General features: G+C 41.1%; 1 protein-coding gene across 1 annotated transcript; it reads right to left on the bottom strand.

Annotated features, from left to right (window-relative positions):
• Nucleotides 1–7,141: 7,141 nt before the first annotated feature.
• Nucleotides 7,142–10,250, bottom strand: smtlb (somatolactin beta). The gene is made up of 5 exons (XM_020464432.2): nt 10,207–10,250; nt 9,703–9,881; nt 8,847–8,960; nt 8,483–8,662; nt 7,142–8,276 (listed from the first exon to the last, which is right to left on the bottom strand). Exons 1-5 carry the CDS (start codon nt 10,220–10,222, stop codon nt 8,076–8,078), a joined length of 690 nt encoding a protein of 229 aa, XP_020320021.1. The 5' UTR covers nt 10,223–10,250; the 3' UTR covers nt 7,142–8,075.
• Nucleotides 10,251–18,719: the final 8,469 nt, after the last annotated feature.

The raw sequence follows: 18,719 nt of genomic DNA on the forward strand, positions 1-18,719 counted from the left end.
TCACAAGGCCGCAGGGCCAGATAACCAGGTCGTGTACTCCGAGCATGCTCTGACCAACTGGCAAGTGTCTTCACTGACATTTTCAACCTCTCCCTGTCTGAGTCTGTAATACCAACATGTTTCAAGCACAACACCATAGTCCCTGTGCACAAGAACACTAATGTAACCTGCCTAAATGACTACCGACACGTAGCACTCATGTCTGTAGCCATGTAATGCTTTAAAAGGCTGGTGATGGCTCACATCAACACCATTATCCCAGAAAAGCAAGACCCACTAATTTGCATACCGCACCAACAGATCAAATCAAATCAAATGTATTTATATAGCCCTTCATACATCAGCTGATATCTCAAAGTGCTGTACAGAAACCCAGCCTAAAACCCCAAACAGCAAGCAATGCAAGTGTAGAAGCACGGTGGCTAGGAAAAACTCCCTAGAAAGGCCAAAACCTAGGAAGAAACCTAGAGAGGAACCAGGCTATGTGGGGTGGCCAGTCCTCTTCTGGCTGTGCTGGGTGGAGATTATAACAGAATATGGCCAAGATGTTCAAATGTTCATAAATGACCAGCATGGTCAAATAATAATAAACACAGGCAGAACAGTTGAAACTGGAGCAGCAGCACGGCCAGGTGGACTGGGGACAGCAAGGAGTCATCATGTCAGGTAGTCCTGAGGCACGGTCCTAGGGCTCAGGTCCTCCGAGAGAGAGAAAGAGAGAATTAGAGAGAGCATACTTAAATACACACAGGACGCCGTATAGGACAGGAGAAGTACTCCAGATATAACAAACTGACCCTAGCCACCGACACATAAACTACTGCAGCATAAATACTGGAGGCCAAACAGGAAGGATATACCCCCACCCACTTTGCCAAAGCACAGCCCCCACTCCACTAGAGGGATATCTTCAACCACCAACTTACCATCCTGAGACAAGGCCGAGTATAGCCCACAAAGATCTCCGCCACGGCACAACCCAAGGGGGGGCGCCAACCCAGACAGGAAGATCACATCAGTGACTCAACCCACTCAAGTGATGCAACCCTCCTAGGGACGGTATGAAAGAGCCCTAGTAAGCCAGTGACTCAGGCCCTGTAATAGGGTTAGAGGCTGAGAATCCCAGTGGAAAGAGGGGAACCGGCCAGGCAGAGACAGCAAGGGCGGTTCGTTGCTCCAGAGAATTTCCGTTCACCTTCACACTCCTGGGCCAGACTACACTCAATCATATGACCCACTGAAGAGATGAGTCTTCAGTAAAGACTTAAAGGTTGAGACCGAGTTTGCGTCTCTCACATGGGTAGGCAGACCATTCCATAAAAATGGAGCTCTATAGGAGAAAGCCCTGCCTCCAGCTGTTTGCTTAGAAATTCTAGGGACAATTAGGAGGCCTGCGTCTTGTGACCGTAGCGTACGTGTAGGTATGTACGGCAGGACCAAATCAGAGAGATAGGTAGGAGCAAGCCCATGTAATGCTTTGTAGGTTAACAGTAAAACCTTGAAATCAGCCCTTCCCTTGCCAGGAAGTCAGTGTAGGGAGGCTAGCACTGGAGTAATATGATCAAATTTTTGGTTCTAGTCAGGATTCTAGCAGCCGTATTTAGCACTAACGGAAGTTTATTTTGTGCTTTATCCGGGTAGCCGGAAAGTAGAGCATGCAGTAGTCTAACCTAGAAATGCCAAAAGCATGGATACATTTTTCTGCATCATTTTTGGACAGAAAGTTTCTGATTTTTGCAATGTTACGTAGATGGAAAAAGCTATCCTTGAAACAGTCTTGATATGTTCTTCAACAGAGAGATCAGGGTCCAGAGTAACGCCGAGGTCCTTCACAGTTTTATTTGAGACGACTGTACAACCATTAAGATTGATTGTCAGATTCAACAGAAGATCTCTTTGTTTCTTGGGCACTAGAACAAGCATCTCTGTTTTGTCCGAGTTTAAAAGTAGAACGTTTGCAGCCACCCACTTCCTTATGTCTGAAACAAGTGCTTCTAGCGAGGGCAATTTTGGGGCTTCACCATGTTTCATTGAAATATACAGCTATGTGTCATTCGCATAGCAGTGAAAGTTAACATTATGTTTTCGAATTACATCCCCAAGAGGTAAAATATATAGTGAAAACAATAGTGGTCCTAAAACGGAACCTTGAGGAACACCGAAATGTAAAGTTGTAAAGTTGATTTGTCAGAGGACAAACCATTCACAGAGACAAACTGATATCTTTCCGACAGATAAGATCTAAACCAGGCCAGAACTTGTCCGTGGCGACAAATTTGCGTTTCCAATCTTTCCAAAAGAATGTGGTGATTGATGGTATCAAAAGCAGCACTAAGGTCTAGGAGCACGAGGACAGATGCAGAGCCTCGGTCTGATGCCATTAAAAGGTAATTCACCATCTTCACAAGTGCAGACTCAGTGCTATGATGGCGTCTAAAACCAGACTGAAGCATTTCGTATACATTGTTTGTCTTCAGGAAGGCGGTGAGTTGTTGCGCAACAGCCTTTTCTAAAATTTTTGATAGGAATGGAAGATTCGATATAGGCAGATAGTTTTTTTTATATTTTCTGGGTCAAGGTTTGGCTCTTTCAAGAGAGGCTTTATTACTGCCACTTTTAGTGAGTTTGGTACACATCCGGTGGATAGAGAGCCGTTTATTATGTTCAACATAGGAGGGCCAAGCACAGGAAGCAGCTCTTTCAGTAGTTTAGTTGGAATAGGGTCCAGTATGCAGCTTGAAGGTTTAGAGGCCATGATTATTTTCATCATTGTGTCAAGATATATAGTACTAAAACACTTGAGTGTCTCTCTTGATCCTAGGTCCTGGCAGAGTTGTGCAGACAACTGAGCTTTGAAGGAATATGCAGATTTAAAGAGGAGTCTGTCATTTGCTTTCTAATAATCATGATCTTTTCCTCAAAGAAGTTCATGAATTTATTACTGCTGAAGTGAAAGCCATCCTCTCTTGGGGAATGCTGCTTTTTAGTTAGCTTTGCGACAGTATCAAAAAGGAATTTCGGATTGTTCTTATTTTCCTCAATTAAGTTGGAAAATTAGGATGATCGAGCAGCAGTAAGGGCTCTTCGATACTGCACGGTACTGTCTTTCCAAGCTAGTCGGAAGACTTCCATTTCCGTTCCAATTTTCTGGAAGCTTGCTTCAGAGCTCGGGTATTTTCTGTATAATAGGGAGCTAGTTTCAAATGAGAAATGTTTTTAGTTTTTAGGGGTGCAACTGCATCTAGGGTATTGTGCAAGGTTAAATTGAGTTCCTCAGTTAGGTGGTTAACTGATGTTTGTCCTCTGGCGTACTTGGGTAGACAGAGGGAGTCTGGAAGGACATCAAGGAATCTTTGTGTTGTCTGAGAATTTATAGCACAACTTTTGATGCTCCTTGGTTGGGGTCTGAGCAGATTATTTTTTGCGATTGCAAACGTAATAAAATGGTGGTCCGATAGTCCAGGAGTATGAGGAAAAACATTAAGATCCACATCATTTATTCCATGGGACAAAACTAGGTCCAGAGTATGACTGTGACAGTGAGTAGGTCCAGAGACATGTTGGACAAAACCCACTGAGTCGATGATGGCTCCGAAAGCCTTTTGGAGTGGGTCTGTGGACTTTTCCATGTGAATATTAAAGTCACCAAAGATTAGAATATTATCTTCTATGACTACAAGGTCCGATAGGAATTCAGGGAACTCAATGAGGAACGCTGTATATGGCCCAGGAGGCCTGTAAACAGTAGCTATGAAAAGTGATTGAGTAGGCTGCATAGATTTCATGACTAGAAGCTCAAAAGATGAAAACGTCATTTTTTTTTGTAAATTGAAATTTGCTATTGTAAATGTTAGCAACACCACTGCCTTTGTGGGATGCATTGGGGGATATGGGCACTAGTGTAGGCAGGAGGTGAGGCCTCATTTAACACAGTAAATTCATCAGGCTTAAGCCATGTTTCAGTCAGGCCAATCACATCAAGATTATGATCAGTGATTAGTTCATTGACTATAATTGCCTTTGAAGTAAGGGATCTAACATTAAGAAGCCCTATTTTGAGATGTGAGGTATCATGATTTCTTTCAATAATGACAGGAATGGAGGAGGTCTTTATCCTAGTGAGATTGCTGAGGCGAACACCGCCATGTTTAGTTTTGCCCAACCGGGCTAAGGTCGAGGCACAGACACGGTCTCAATGGGGCTGGCTAAGCTGACTACACTGACTGTGCTAGTGGCAGACTCCACTATGCTGGCAGGCTGGCTAACAGCCTGCTGCCTGGCCTGCACCCTATTTCATTGTGGAGCTAGAGGAGTTAGAGCCCTGTCTATGTTGGTAGATAAGATGAGAGCACCCCTCCAGCTAGGATGGAGTCCGTCACTCCTCAGCAGGTCAGGCTTGGTTCTGTTTGTGGGTGAGTCCCAGAAAGAGGGCCAATTATCTACAAATTCTGTCTTTTGGGAGGGGCAGAAAACAGTTTTCAACCAGCGATTGAGTTGTGAGACTCTATCGCTGGAGAGCTCATCACTGTAGAGCTCATCATTCCCCCTAACTGGGAGGGGGCCAGAGACAATTACTCGATGCCGACACATCTTTCTAGCTGATTTACACGCTGAAGCTATGTTGCGCTTGGTGATCTCTGACTGTTTCATCCTAACATCGTTGGTGCCGACATGGATAACAATATCTCTATACTCTCTACACTCGCCAATTTTAGCTTTAGCCAGCACCATCTTCAGATTAGCTTTAACGTCGGTAGCCCCGCCCCCTGGTAAACAGTGTATGATCGCTGGATGATTCGTTATAAGTCTAATACTGCGGGTAATGGAGTCGCCAATGACTAGAGTTTTCAATTTGTCAGAGCTAATGGTGGGAAGCTTCGTATCTCAGACCCCGTAACGGGAGGAGTAGAGACCAGAGAAGGCTCGGCCTCTGACTCCGACTCGTTGCTTAATGGGGAATCCACAGATGATGTAATCTCTATTGCAGTCCACACTGCCCTTTCACACCTGGACTAAAGGAACACCTATGTAAGAATGCTATTCATTGACTACAGCTCAGCGTTCAACACCATAGTGCCCTCAAAGCTCATCACTAAGCTAAGAGCCCTGGGACTAAACTCCTCCCTCTGCAACTAGATCCTGGACTTCCTGATAGGCCAGGCACGACTCCAACACCATCAATAAGTTTGCTGATGATACAACAGTGGTAGGCCTGATCACTGACAATGTTGAGACAGCCTATAGGGAGGAGGTCAGAAACCTGACCGTGTGGTGCAATGACAAATATTTGACATGGGTCCCTAGATCCTCAAAAAGTTATACTGCTGCACCATTGAGAGCATCCTGACCGGTTGCATCACTGCCAGATATTTCAAATGCTCGGCCTCCGATCATAAGGCACTACAAAGGGTAGTGTGTTCGGCCCATTACATTACCAGGGTGAAGCCTCCTGCCATCCAGGACCTCTATATCAGGCGGTGTCAGAGGAAGGCTCTAAAAATTGTCAAAGACTCCAGTTGGTTTAGCCACGGAAAAAGTCATCAGCCTTCCCACTAGTCATGATTGGCTGAGATAATGAGTGGGCTGGACATGCCAAGAGATGACTTCGGATTGGTCTGCCATGTAGCAAGGTTCTGTCTATAACATGAGCTGGTTGACTCGCTAGCTAACGTCACATGTATGATCTGTGTAGTAATATTATTTGCAGCTCAGAGCCATTTCGATTGCTAGCTATAGCCTAATGTTAGCTAGCTAACATTGATCTGGTTGGTTAGCTACCTGCAGATTCATGCAGGGCAGTAACATTATGAGTTGGGATTATGGTTCATTGTTTAGCTATCTAGCTAGACTCCACTATGCAAGTAACCATTTCAGTAGAATGTCACTGCGATAACTGTCAATAAACGTAGCTGGTTAATTCACTCTGTCTATCTACTCCGATTTAAGAGCGCAGAATAACTGACAAATTTACGAATGCTCAACACCTGTTGAATATGGCCGTGTTATTAAATGTTGGCAAAAAAGCGTAATCAAATTGTTGCAAACAGCACAGTTGCAGTCACCAACACTCTGGATAACACAAAAACAGCCTAACCAGCTCTGCTAGGGCAAGTAAAATGGTCAGAGTGAGCTATTCTCTCATTTGTGTTTGGAAGTAGCTAGCAATCTAGCCAATGTTAACCAGTTAGCGTGGGTGCTTGACTGCTCTTATTAGGTCAGAATGTTCGAATCAACCCTACTCCTCGGCCAGAGCGTCCAGTGTGCGCTCTGAACACTCCGAGAGTGAAACACTCAAACGAATAATCTGACAAGCTTACAAATGCCCAGAAAACACTCTGGCACTCCAAATAAAATTTACGAACACACCCGTAGTATAAACCAGCCTTTTGTCTTGAAATCTTTGATTGTTTAGTACATGGCCTCACATGTGATTCTTTAAAAAATATATATATTTTACCCCTTTTTCTCCCCAATTTCATAGTTGTTGTAGTAGCTACCATCTTGTCTCATCGCTACAACTCCCGTACGGGCTCGGGAGAGACGAAGGTTGAAAGTCCTCCGATACACAACCCAACCTAGCCAACCGGCCCGCCACAGGAGTCGCTGGTGTTCGATGAGACAAGGACATCCCGACCGACAAAGCCTTCCTTAACCCGGACGGCGCTAGGCCAATTGTGCGTCGCCCAACGGACCTCCCGGTGAATGATGCTGAATGGGTGTTGACAAAGAAGAGCTCTCCAGTATATGTACCAAAACACTCAAGGGCCATTTTCTCAAAAGTGATTTTTCAAGTTTATCAACTTTCAGGCAGAATTAATTTCCCATTGTTCCTCAACTATAGTGTATGATATGCCATTTACTAGCTCCGAGTCTACTTTTATCCAATGTAAGAAACATAATTCCAAATTTTGCTACGTAAGACCGAATCTAGCCGGTCGGTCAGAAATGGGAAAGTTTGTGACTGCTCGTATAGCCTATTACTGGCTACTTCAGAAGTGTAAGGGCAGAATCTGCGAAGGCCAGCAGCAGTGGGAGGAGGGTAGGAAACTTTTGTTTTATTATTCTGGCTAGGCTATCTTGATCTCTGGCTCCCTCTTGAGTCATTTGTGTGTCTTAATTTAACAGCATCAGACAAGTTAAGGACATATATTTGATTTTATTAAAACACATAGGGTGTGTCTATATACGGAAAAATACACTTTTTAAAATTTAGACCCATCGATTGGTCCAAAGAAAAGACAACTCTTGGTGGACTAATATTTTTGTTATTGTTGGGGACAGCCCTAGTAGAAATGCAGGAAATAAGCTTTTGATGCCTCCCCCCCAAAAAATCTGAGGGAAGACCCCCTGATAATTTATGTCCCCCCCACTTCTAAATCCAAAGTTGTGCCCCTGTCTATATTATTCTATTCTAACATGAGGAAGATTGTGATGAGTCATACCTCCCCCTCTGTACAAAGATGTCAGTCTGCTGTTCTTATATTTGCTGTTCTAATCTCTTCTCTCTTGCCTTCTTAAAAAGGCAACACGAGCTCCCATTCCTGGTGCTTTTTTAAACTTAAAAATGGAAACATATTGTAGACATATCTTCTGCAGCTCCTATGCTGAATGCTATGTCAACATATCGTGTATAAAATACTAAATGCTATGTTAGCATAGATTGTATAAGCACATGTTAGAATTGCTAAAAGTAAAACTTTGAAATAGACATGTATTCACATAACATTTCATTTTACGCCTACCTAAATATATAGCTACCATTACAGGTATTCAAGCAAGCTTGATAGGGCAGCAAGAACATACATGGCATATTTAACTTTAGCATGTTGATAGGTACTGCAGAAAGCAGCTGAAGTTGTTGGAGGAATAGAGGAATAATGCCTGTGTTCATTTCAGATAGTCGGTTGAAAGGACAGATTGTATCTATTGGAGGCTCCGAGAGAAGTTCCCCCTAGGTACAGATCTAGGATCTCCTCCCCCAATCCTAACCTTAGCCATTAGTGGGGAAATTCAAAACTGACCCGAGGTCAGCACCTAGGAGCAACTTCACGCTACTCCATACGGGAGGGACTCTGCTATAAAAGAGAGCAGCCCAGGCCACCTTTCTGCCGGCACTTGAGCAGCTTGAGGAAGGTCTCCATCTTGTGAGTGTCTTTTTTGAAGCAGGCCAGTAAGCTATAGTCCCTGAGCACCGATTCTAACATGTCAAAATGCACAGGGTAGTCTGCCAGGCTCTTGTTGTTCTGCTCCAGCATCACAGCACCCTCACCCAGCATCTGCAAGAAAAGATAAGGAACGTTCATTAGCTTTAAAACAAACCAAAACAGATAGATTTGGAGAGAGAGAAAATACTGTACTATACTCCTGTATTTTGTAAAAAATACTTCCAAAAGTGGTTGAGACACTATATGTTAGGATATCTCATGAAAGCAGTGTACTGTATGCACATCTGTTTGCAACAGTGATATGACCTATGACTCACCTTTTGGATGAGGATGGTCACTCCTTGCGCCAGGTTCATCAGCTTGTCTGATATCCACTTGGTTTTGTTGATCAGTGCCATGGGGGCATTGTCATAGCGATCCAACGAAGTCTGCAGCTTGACCAGGGGATCAATCCAGAACTTGATTAGGAACAGAATGGAGTGCAAAAGCCACTTGTCCTGAAACAAGAGAGGACCAAATAGAGAAACAATGGCATCAAGCTCTTTCAGTCACCACAAAAACCCATCATATGCAGAGGATATTATGAGCAATAGGCATTGAACAATTTTATTTTGAAGTAAAACCAACATCTAGCAATATAAACAGAGCCTTTGCCTCTCTGTCAGTTCCATGCCTGCTTACAGAGTTTTCTTGGACCTCACTTCTGGAAGTGGAGATGGATAAGGTGCTGGTGGTGCATGTGTTCCCTGTTTGAGTCAACGGAATTCGAACTTGGAAGGGAATAAACATCTCCTCCTACACGGAGCCAGAGAGGGAGAAATAGAACAAAGTAAGAAGAAAACACTAACAGAGACTGGCGCATAGCAAGATCCTTCCAGCATAAGCCATCTGTTGACAAGAAACACATTTAAGTTCTGATCGGTTTTCATCTAGGGAGTTCACAAACCTCACTTCCCTACCCCACAAACCATACTGAGCTTTCCAAACAGGACATTTTAAAGGATATTTTAACAGCAACAACATATGTTAGTCTTTTTTTTATAAGTGCACACACTTCATATCATTCTACACTGGATAAAACAGTTTTTCAAGTTCTCACTGGGATCTTGAAAGAAGTGCAGTTGGATTCAGGCATTAGTAATAGTAATAGGTTTATACAGCTAGCACTTCTCAGAAAATACTACAGTTATGAACATTCCAGTTTGAATAAAGTTATGAAGACATTTGGCATGAGCTCTGTTTCTGCATGATCGATCCATATACAAAGGAGTGATACAATCGATCAAAATCAAGAGGTTTGAATGAAAGAAGACAGACCATGGCAGATGTGAAATTACTTGATCATCTGTTTACAACACATTTTAAATGTATGTAGAAACAAAAAAATGCACTCCAAACCAGCTTTTCATGTGTTTTTGAAAGCAAAGGTAGAATACATTTTTTACGTGTTACAATTAAATTTGTGCTACAATAAAAAAACATAGTTATTGTATTTCCAACCCATGTTTAACATACATTTATGGTAGGGTGTACTCACAAACAAGGTGAGAGAGTTCTCTGAGACCAGGTAGATGAGCTCAGCATGTTGGATGGCCCGGTCCAGGAGTTTCTCCAGGGAGATGGTGCAGTGAGTGCTACCAGGATCCTGACACTCTGCCATAGACCCCGTAGTGCCTTGGAAGGGCCAGAGTAGTAGCAACACACAGCCATGCAGAGCTGGGTAGCACACGGCAGACAAAAGGTACACAAACACAGGTCATGGTTAGCATACAGGATGTTCTCTTTTTTTAACAAATGTTTTCTCCTTCTCAAGGACTACAAGGTGACAGATCTATAAACTCTCCAGCGGTGTCTGTGTTTTGATGTTGTGGCTAGGGTTAACAGACAACAACACTTTAAAGCACAGGCGAGTCATATTTTTGGGATAATTTAGCAGAGAGTCATTCAAAGTACTTCAGGAGGATGTGCAATCACATTTGTGTGATTCGGAGTTCACTTTGGGTTTGTTGTCATCTCTGTAGAATTTAAGAGGGTAGACTACCTTTGTTGTTGTTCATTTTGCTGGTTTTGAGGTGAAACCTACACTCTGGATAACCTACCTTGTTTTGACTGAATGTTTCAATGGTCTTCTTATACTATTCAGGTGTTATGAATGGCCATGAGGGGTTGTGTGGTTCCAACGTAAGAGGGGCCAAGTTGATCTTTAAAGACCATTTCCCTTTCTTGTTTTTATGCATCGTATTCTCCTGGAAGGAAAAAGAGAACCATGAATACCAATTTTACTGAGCAGGAATAAATAAATGAGGAAGAAAGATTATTGCTTTAATGTATGGTGTGTGGATGGAAAAAACACTTTGAATGGAATAAACATGAACCAGTTCTCCACCATGAGTTAAAATAGTATACTTTATTAGTCCATGAGAGATAGAAATGTGTCCTCTGATTTTATCCAATCCCCCACCCTAATACACACACACACACACACACACACACACACACACACACACACACACACACACACACACACACACACACACACACACACACACACACACACACACACACACACACACACACAGATGGACAAGGGTGGTTCACAGGTGACGCTAAGCTGTCCCCAGCTAGCACATTTGGTACCTTGGAAGTTGTGGGAAAGTACATCTTTGGTTTTCCATTGGTTCTGGGAACAAAGCCATACGTTCTGAGAACAGAAATTAATAATGTGTCTGTTCTGGAAATGTTTATTTTAAGTTGTAGCGAGGTTCTGAGAATGTTTTACTTTGGTTCCTTGAAAGTTTTACTGGGAGGTTTTCTTAACGCTCTGAGAATGTAAACTAGGTTATTTTGAGGTTTTTGAATAACTTCTTTAACTTTCACTGAATGTTTTTTTGGGGGTATTTTCTTTCTTCTGTTGCAAAACCAGCAGCTACAGTGGTTCCTCCTTTAAATGTTGTGTCAGCCGCAGCATTCTATGGCACGTCATTTAATTGTCAGACATTTTTTCTGTTACTGCAAGTTAGTGCTAGTTTGACCACCAGAGGGCATCTTTGAGAAGCATTTGATAGTCTTCCATATTGGCATTACCAGAGATGGGGAGGTCACGCGGGAGACAGGGTTAAATTCCCCGACAGGGAGGAATGAGTAGGCTGTCCTTGTTAATAAGAATTTGTTCTTAACTGATTCCATATGTGATATTTCATAGTTGTGATGTCTTCACTACTATTCTACAATGTAGAAAATAGTAAAAATAAAGAAAAATCCTGGAATGAGTAGGTGTGTACAGACTTTTGACTGGTACTTGCTTAATTCATGTGATTAATATTATGGTGTTCCTATTCCATGAAAAACAAAAAACCCTCTGGGTTTCTCTTAGTATGGAACAGAAAATATGGCACTGTACAACGTGACTCTCATAATTTCAGAACATTGAGAGATTGTCAATTTGTCAGTTTGTAAATTCAGACCGTTTTGCTCCCATGTTGCAGGGTTGATTTGAGGGTTCTGGCCCTACAATGGCAGTCAAGCACCCAAGCTAATGTTGGCTAGCTTGCTAGCTACTTCCAGACACAAATGAGACCACTCTGACCATTTTACTCACCCTAGCAGAGCTGGTTAGGCAGTTTTGTGTTAACCAGAGCGTTGGTGACTGTAACTGTGCTGCTGGAAACAATTTATTTATGTTTTTTTGCCGATGTTTACTGACACAGGCCATGTTCAATGGGTGTTGAGCGCTCGTAAAATGAATTATTCTGCGCTCTGGTACTCAGATGAGAGTGCTCTGAAATCGGTGTAGATAGCCAGAGCAAATTTACGAAAGCACCGGAATGTCCATTGAGAATGCACAACGACAATACCATTTAGCTAAGCTAAGAATGACAGGAATAATCAAGTCAATAAACGTTGGGTAGTTAGATTGCCTATAGTTAATATACTGTCAAGTTTGATGTATAACTACTAACGTTAGGTAGATAACTAACATACCGGTACATACTGCTGTAATGATATGCTATGTGGTTCGTAAGGACAGCGTAGCTAACAAATTGTCAGCCAAAATAACGTGTAAGGTAACTTATTTGAAAAGTCATTACTTTATTACATTGAGTAGCAAGCTACCGCGAGGACGCGCTCTATCGACTCTGCGGCTTGAGCATGCTTTTGGTGCAGTCGATAGCACGCTGGACTTCAGGCAAGAACGTTGAGGGATCGAAACCTGCTTGTTTCATTTGAAGTCGTGCACAATTATCAGTTTATTATTTGGTTTATATTGCACAGTCATTGTCAGTTAGAGACAAAGTAGTGCATTGGGACCCAAATGCATAATCAGTGCTCTAACTCCCCCTTGGTTGTTAGGGCAAATCTGGTCTGCGATAGGAGGGGGGGTTTTCACACCTAGCTCAGCTATTAGACTATTCTTTAGTAAAGGTTGACTAGTCTATTGTTTAGCTATTAGCCCCCCCCCCCAACTTGCAACAAACGGATGTATTTTTGTCGAGAGCAAAACTTTATTTTCAATCAAATATAATATAATATAATATATTTTTCTGAAAGCAAAAACGAGGCTTCAAAGTACAAAAACTATTTTTTTGCAATTAAATATTTTGTAATAAAGCGCAAAACTTTATGCATTTTGTTCCCCAAAAATATTTAGAGAACAAAAAAAGTATTTGAAAACAAAACTTCATTTAATTTCGCTATCAACCACCCTCCATTTTTGCCATTTTTTGAGTTTCAGTTTGGCTACAACCAATACTGTTCAGCCTTTCTTTCCAACACAAAGGAAGTCATAGCGGACACCTACGAAGAAGGTCTGTGTGATGATGGCATCCCAGGTAAGCAGCACTGGGCGTTCTTCCGTCCAACTTTTACATAGCTAGTAGTTAGCTCCTATGATTCAGTGTATTACACTATATTACATACATACCGTAGAATGATAAATCATGCAATTATTATTCTCAAGCTAACCAAAAGCATTTAGCTACAAATGCCTGTACTCGCCATTTTCAGTTGAATTAATCTAACACTTTCATGGCAACTCATAAGCAGGCAATGTCCTATTTGTTTCATAGTCGATATATAATCATATTTCATGACAGTGTAACGGTTAGATTTTTTTTACAGAAGGATGAAAGAACACAATAGGTCTATCAGGGAATGCTATTCTGATATGTCAGATGAAGAGTTAGACCGGAAAATCAGCTCCATTAAGTCAAGGATGCCCCATGTGGGCTTTAGAATGGTCAAAGGAAGTCTCAGAGCAATGGGCCATCGTGTACAATGGCCAAGAGTTAGGGAGTCTTTGTAGCGTGTAGATGGTGCAGGTATCATTGCCAGAATGATACAGATTCGTTGCATTGCTCAACAAAAAACTCTGTTCCTGCTTTTTAGTCTCTCGTCCACATTAATACAAATCATAAATTGATAAGGTACTAAGAAGTGTAATTTCTCCATCAAATCTAAAAAGTTGTTTTAACTTTTTATTCTTATTTATTCGTAGACAAATGTTCAATGATGTATGAAAGTGGAGTTGTTCTTCATCAACTGGTAATGCATAAATAATGAAGCAGGTTAATAGGTTAAACATTTCACTTTTAATGCCAATGCCTTTTTTTTCCGAGATACGACAGGTAAGTACATTATTGTGTATACATACTGCATATTTCCCATCACCTAATGAACGACCACAATACCAGTCCGGTGTTAAGCTTTCTGTGCTGTATTGACGTATCCTGAAAATGACATCTGCTGCTTTAGATTGAACGGTCATATCTCAGTTATTGTTTTCATATCTGCAAAAAATAAGCAATTTTCTTTACTTTCAGAGTGCGAGCTGATCAAGGGGTCGAAAATGTAGATATTGCCAGATGTTCACTGTCCGAGGAACAGGCCGTAGAAGCTTTATTGCTGGCAAAGTGTCCATGACCAGAGGTAATTAAACTTCTTAGGGCTGCAATCCCGTTAACGGGATGATATGACAACAGCCAGTGAAAGTGCAGGGTGCCAAATTCAAAACAACAGAAATATCGTAATTAAAATTCCTCAAACATACATGTATCTTATACCGTTTTAAAGGTAATCTTGTTGTTAATCCCACCACAGTGTCCGATTTCAAATATCTTTACAGCGAAAGCACCACAAACGATTATGTTAGGTCACCACCAAGCCAAAGATAGGAGTCACAAAAAGCACAAATAGAGAAAAAATTAATCACTAACCTTTGATGATCTTCATCAGATGACTTCATGTTACACAATACATGTATGTTTTGTTTGATAAAGTTAATGTTTATATAAAAAAAATCTGTGTTTACATTGGCGCGTTATTCTCACTAGTTCCAAAAACACCCAGTGATTTTGCAGAGAGCCACATAGATTCAACAGAAATACTCATCATAAGTGTAGATGATAATACAATGGAATTATAGATATACCTCTCCTTAATTCGACCGCTGTGTCAGATTTCAAAAAAACTTTCGGAAAAAGCAAACCATGCATAATCTGAGACGGCGCTCAGAAAAATAATCAAATTAGCCGCCATGTTGGAGTCAACAGAAACCAGAAATTACATGATAAATATTCGCTTACGTTTGATGATCTTCATCAGAATGCATTCCCAGGAATCCTAGTTCCACAATAAATGCTTGAATTGTTAGATAATGTCTGTTATTTAAGTCCAAGTAGCTTCATTGGTTTGCGCGTTAGGTATACAAATCCAAACGCTCACGCAGGTCAAGCATTACTTTCCACGAAAACTTCAAAAAGTTATTACAGGTCGAAGAAACATTTCAAACTAAGTATAGAATCAATCATTAGGAAGTTTTCATCATAAATCTTCAATAAAGTTACAACCGGAGAATTTCTTTGTGTTTAGAGGAGCAACGGAACGCAAGTCGATATCATGTGGAATGCACGTGACCAGGAAATGTCTCTCTGCCAGTAACTTGACTCATTCAGCTCTTTTTCAGTCCCACAACACAGTAGAAGCTTTCAAGTTTCTAAAGACGGTTGACATCTAGTGGAATCCCTAGGAAGTGCAACTTCATTCATATCCCAATGTGAATTCAATAGGGCCTGGGTTGAAAATATACCAACCTCAGATTCCTCACTTCCTGTTTGGATTTCTTCTCAGGTTTTTGCCTGCCATTTGAGTTCTGTTATACTCACATACATCATTCAAACAGTTCTAGAAACTTCTGAATGTTGTATATCCAATACTAATAATAATATGCATATATTAGCAACTGAGACTGAGGAGCAGGCCGTTTACTCTGGGCACCTCTGGGCACCTTTCATCCAAGCTACTCAATACAGGCATAAGAAGTTTTTAAACTGTTCTGTTATTTTTCTCTCTTCCTCTCTGCCTGTCTTGTTGTACATGGAACCTGTCTCACATGCACAGTTTGGAGGAAGAAGAATACCTTGTCCTGTCGAATTCTATCCAACTCTTCTGTGTGGGAAAAGTGTTCCTACATTGTCTGTGGGCAGATCTGCAACATTTCACAGAGTTGGAGTAATCACCCTTTAAGTACAGAGGCGAACCTGACACCTCACCAACTGTGTTTGGAATGCAAACAACTGTGCACATTTTTGTTTTTGCCTTAGCACTACACAGCTGATTCAAATGATCAAGTCATCATCAAGCTACAAGTGGTATTTATGTCTAATAATGACATTATATTCTATTGTTTGTCCTCATGTTTCTGTTTTTCAGCATAAAGTATTCTGTAGCCACTTAGTGGGAACACCAGGTGAGACCACACACCCACAATAACAGACTCCCTCCTTCACTTCATCCCTCTGCCCCTTCTCCCTAAATCGTCTAGGTTGTATCAGCTGTGTTGGTGAATCCCTCCCGCATCTGAACTGGCTGACACAGAAGGCACAGCATGATCATAGGTGAGAGGTCACTTGGTCGGGTCAACAGGAAGTATTATTAAAAAGAGACATTGAAATACAGATAGAGATGTAGTAGTCCCAGAGTTAATGATCCAAGGTCAGTTTTGCATTTCACCTCCTGATGATTATGATGACTGACCATGTTAGAATAAAAAAGCAAGGCTTAGTCATGCTCTCTCTCTATCCATCTGTCTCTCGTCTGCAGGTATGTTTTGATGTGAGAGAGGAAGTCAGTCCCATCATTGCCACCTCCCCCGCTCTTAAGAACCTTTTGTACAACTGGGGGCCCAAGGCTGGTTAGGAGACACCCCTAGAGACACTGCAATTGTGATGAACTGAGAGAATATTAGGGTAGCACTGTAATTCATTAATCATATGCTGTCTGCCTCTGTTCTTACCTCTTTCCTTTTCTGTCTTCTACACCTCTCTCACCACCTCGTCTTTCTTCCTCGTTTTATATTGCACACCATATGTGCTTTGAAGTACAGATTGAACTTGTATTTATAATATAATATTACAATTATCATAATTATAATGCATGTATTATGTATTTATAACACCTGGATAATGAACTTCTTTCAATAAAGCGTTTCACATTCTCCACTGGTTGAAATTAAGTATCTCATTAAAATGCTAACCTGTGTCCTCAGATTAATGCAGATGAAGGGCGTTAGATATTCATAGTTTTTTATTTCTTTCTGTATATATGAATTACAAATCAGCCTTTACTTAAATAATGTTCCTAGTCTATTGCATAGTTACAATGTGTAATCATTGATGTCCCAGGAGTAGTAGTGGTAAACACTGTTGAAGTGTATATTTGTAATACATCATGCAGACACAGCATCATTCAAAGAATGGAGTTTGATACACCTGGTATTGGATATGACTGAAAAAGAATGTCTCACAGAGATTCATACCTGAACCACACCTTTATTTGCCAAGGAAGAGTACATGATCAGTGAATATATTCAATGTACAGGCTACAATGTGGGGATCTCATGTGTGGTATTAACTACAGTACATGTATATAGGACTTGCAGCCTTGGCACAATAAAGTTATTATATTCTACTCAATCCATAGGCTTCATTAATGCCATTCAGACTTGAAGTTGATACAACAACTATGATAGCTGAGGTTCATAGATTGGTATGAATATTAGTTTGGAACCTAACGTTTTAGGGTCCATAGGGTCCATACTGTAGCTAGCTACACATCCATAGGCATACAGTGATTTTTATCCTCCACTACACAATAAGCAAGTAAATAGTTAGCGAGCTATGTTTCTTCAGCTGCATTGCACGGCAAGGCAAACTTACACAACTGTACATTCAATTTGCAGTAAATGCTTTAGTTAGCTAGATTCTTTACATCCACAGTTTCCCAAAACGACAGCCTGGTTTGCTGGTTGTCACGATTCCCTAAAACAACACAAATTACAATGTCATACTATGTCATTGCACCAGCTAGCTAGCTGGCTAATGTTAGCTAGTCAGCTAACTTGCTAAATAGTGATTTTCTTAAATTAACTGTATGACAAAAAAATACGTACAATCGTTTGTGTCTACATCTACTAACATATTCCTCTCAATTGTACATTTTTAGCTTGACTTGTTATGACGTTATAACTACTTACGTTTGCTTCCCCCGTAATGTTTCGTCAGACATATTTGCTGAAGAAAGTCACCAGGGATGGGTGGCTCGCATCAAATTCGTCATTGGAACCACTCGATATGATTGGTCATATAAAAACCTTGGGACCCAAATGCATATTGAGTGCTCTAACTCCCCCTTGCGGTGGTCTGGAGCAATGAAGACACAAAACATAATACAGAACATCAATAGACAAGAACAGCTCAAGGACAGAACTACATACATTTAAAAAAGGCACACATAGCCTACATATCAATGCATACACACAAACTATGTAGGTCAAATAGGGGAGAGGTGTTGTGCCGTGAGGTGTTGCTTTATCTGATTTTTTAAAACAGGTTCGCTGTTTATTTGAGCAATATGACATGGAAGGACATTCCATGCAATAAGGGCTCTGGATAATACTGTATGCTTTCTTGCATTTTGTTCTGGATTTGGGGACTGTGAAAAGATCCCTGTTGGAATGTCTGGTGGGATACGTATGTGTGTCAGTGCTGTGTGTAAGTTGATTATGAAAACATTGTTTCTTATAAAAAGAAGAAGTGATACAGTCAGTATCTCCTCATCTCTTAGCCATTAAAGACTGGCTTGCAAAGTATTTATATCAGCCCTCTAATTACAATGAAGAGCAAAATGTGCCGCTCTGTTCTGGGCCAGTTGCAGCTTAACTATGTATTTCCTTGCAGCACTGGACCACACGACTGGACATTAATCAAACTAGAGCCTGCAGAACTTGCTTTTTGAAGTGTGGTGTCAAAAAAGCACAGCATCTCTATATTACGGCCAGACCTCTCCTCATCTTTACAATCATTGAATCTATATGTTTTGGCCATGACAGTTTACAATCTAAAGTAATGCCAAGTAATTTAGTCTCCTCAACTTATTCAACAGCCACACCATTCATTACCAGATTCAGATGAGGTCTTGAACGAATGAATGATTTGTACCAAATACAATGTTCTTAGTTTTAGAGATGTTCAGGACAAGTTTATTACTGGCCACCCATTC

The sequence above is a fragment of the Oncorhynchus kisutch genome, linkage group LG28, assembly GCF_002021735.2.
Source record: "Oncorhynchus kisutch isolate 150728-3 linkage group LG28, Okis_V2, whole genome shotgun sequence".
In the NCBI taxonomy this organism is placed as follows: Eukaryota; Metazoa; Chordata; class Actinopteri; order Salmoniformes; family Salmonidae; genus Oncorhynchus; species Oncorhynchus kisutch.

Excerpts from the sequence above, each read along its gene's own strand:
- smtlb (XM_020464432.2), bottom strand. Across the intron at positions 8,663-8,846 it reads GTGAGGTCCAAGAAAACTCT|GACAAGTGGCTTTTGCACTC; the intron begins GTAAGCAGGCAT and ends CTCTTGTTTCAG. Across the intron at positions 8,277-8,482 it reads TGACCATCCTCATCCAAAAG|ATGCTGGGTGAGGGTGCTGT; the intron begins GTGAGTCATAGG and ends CTTTTCTTGCAG.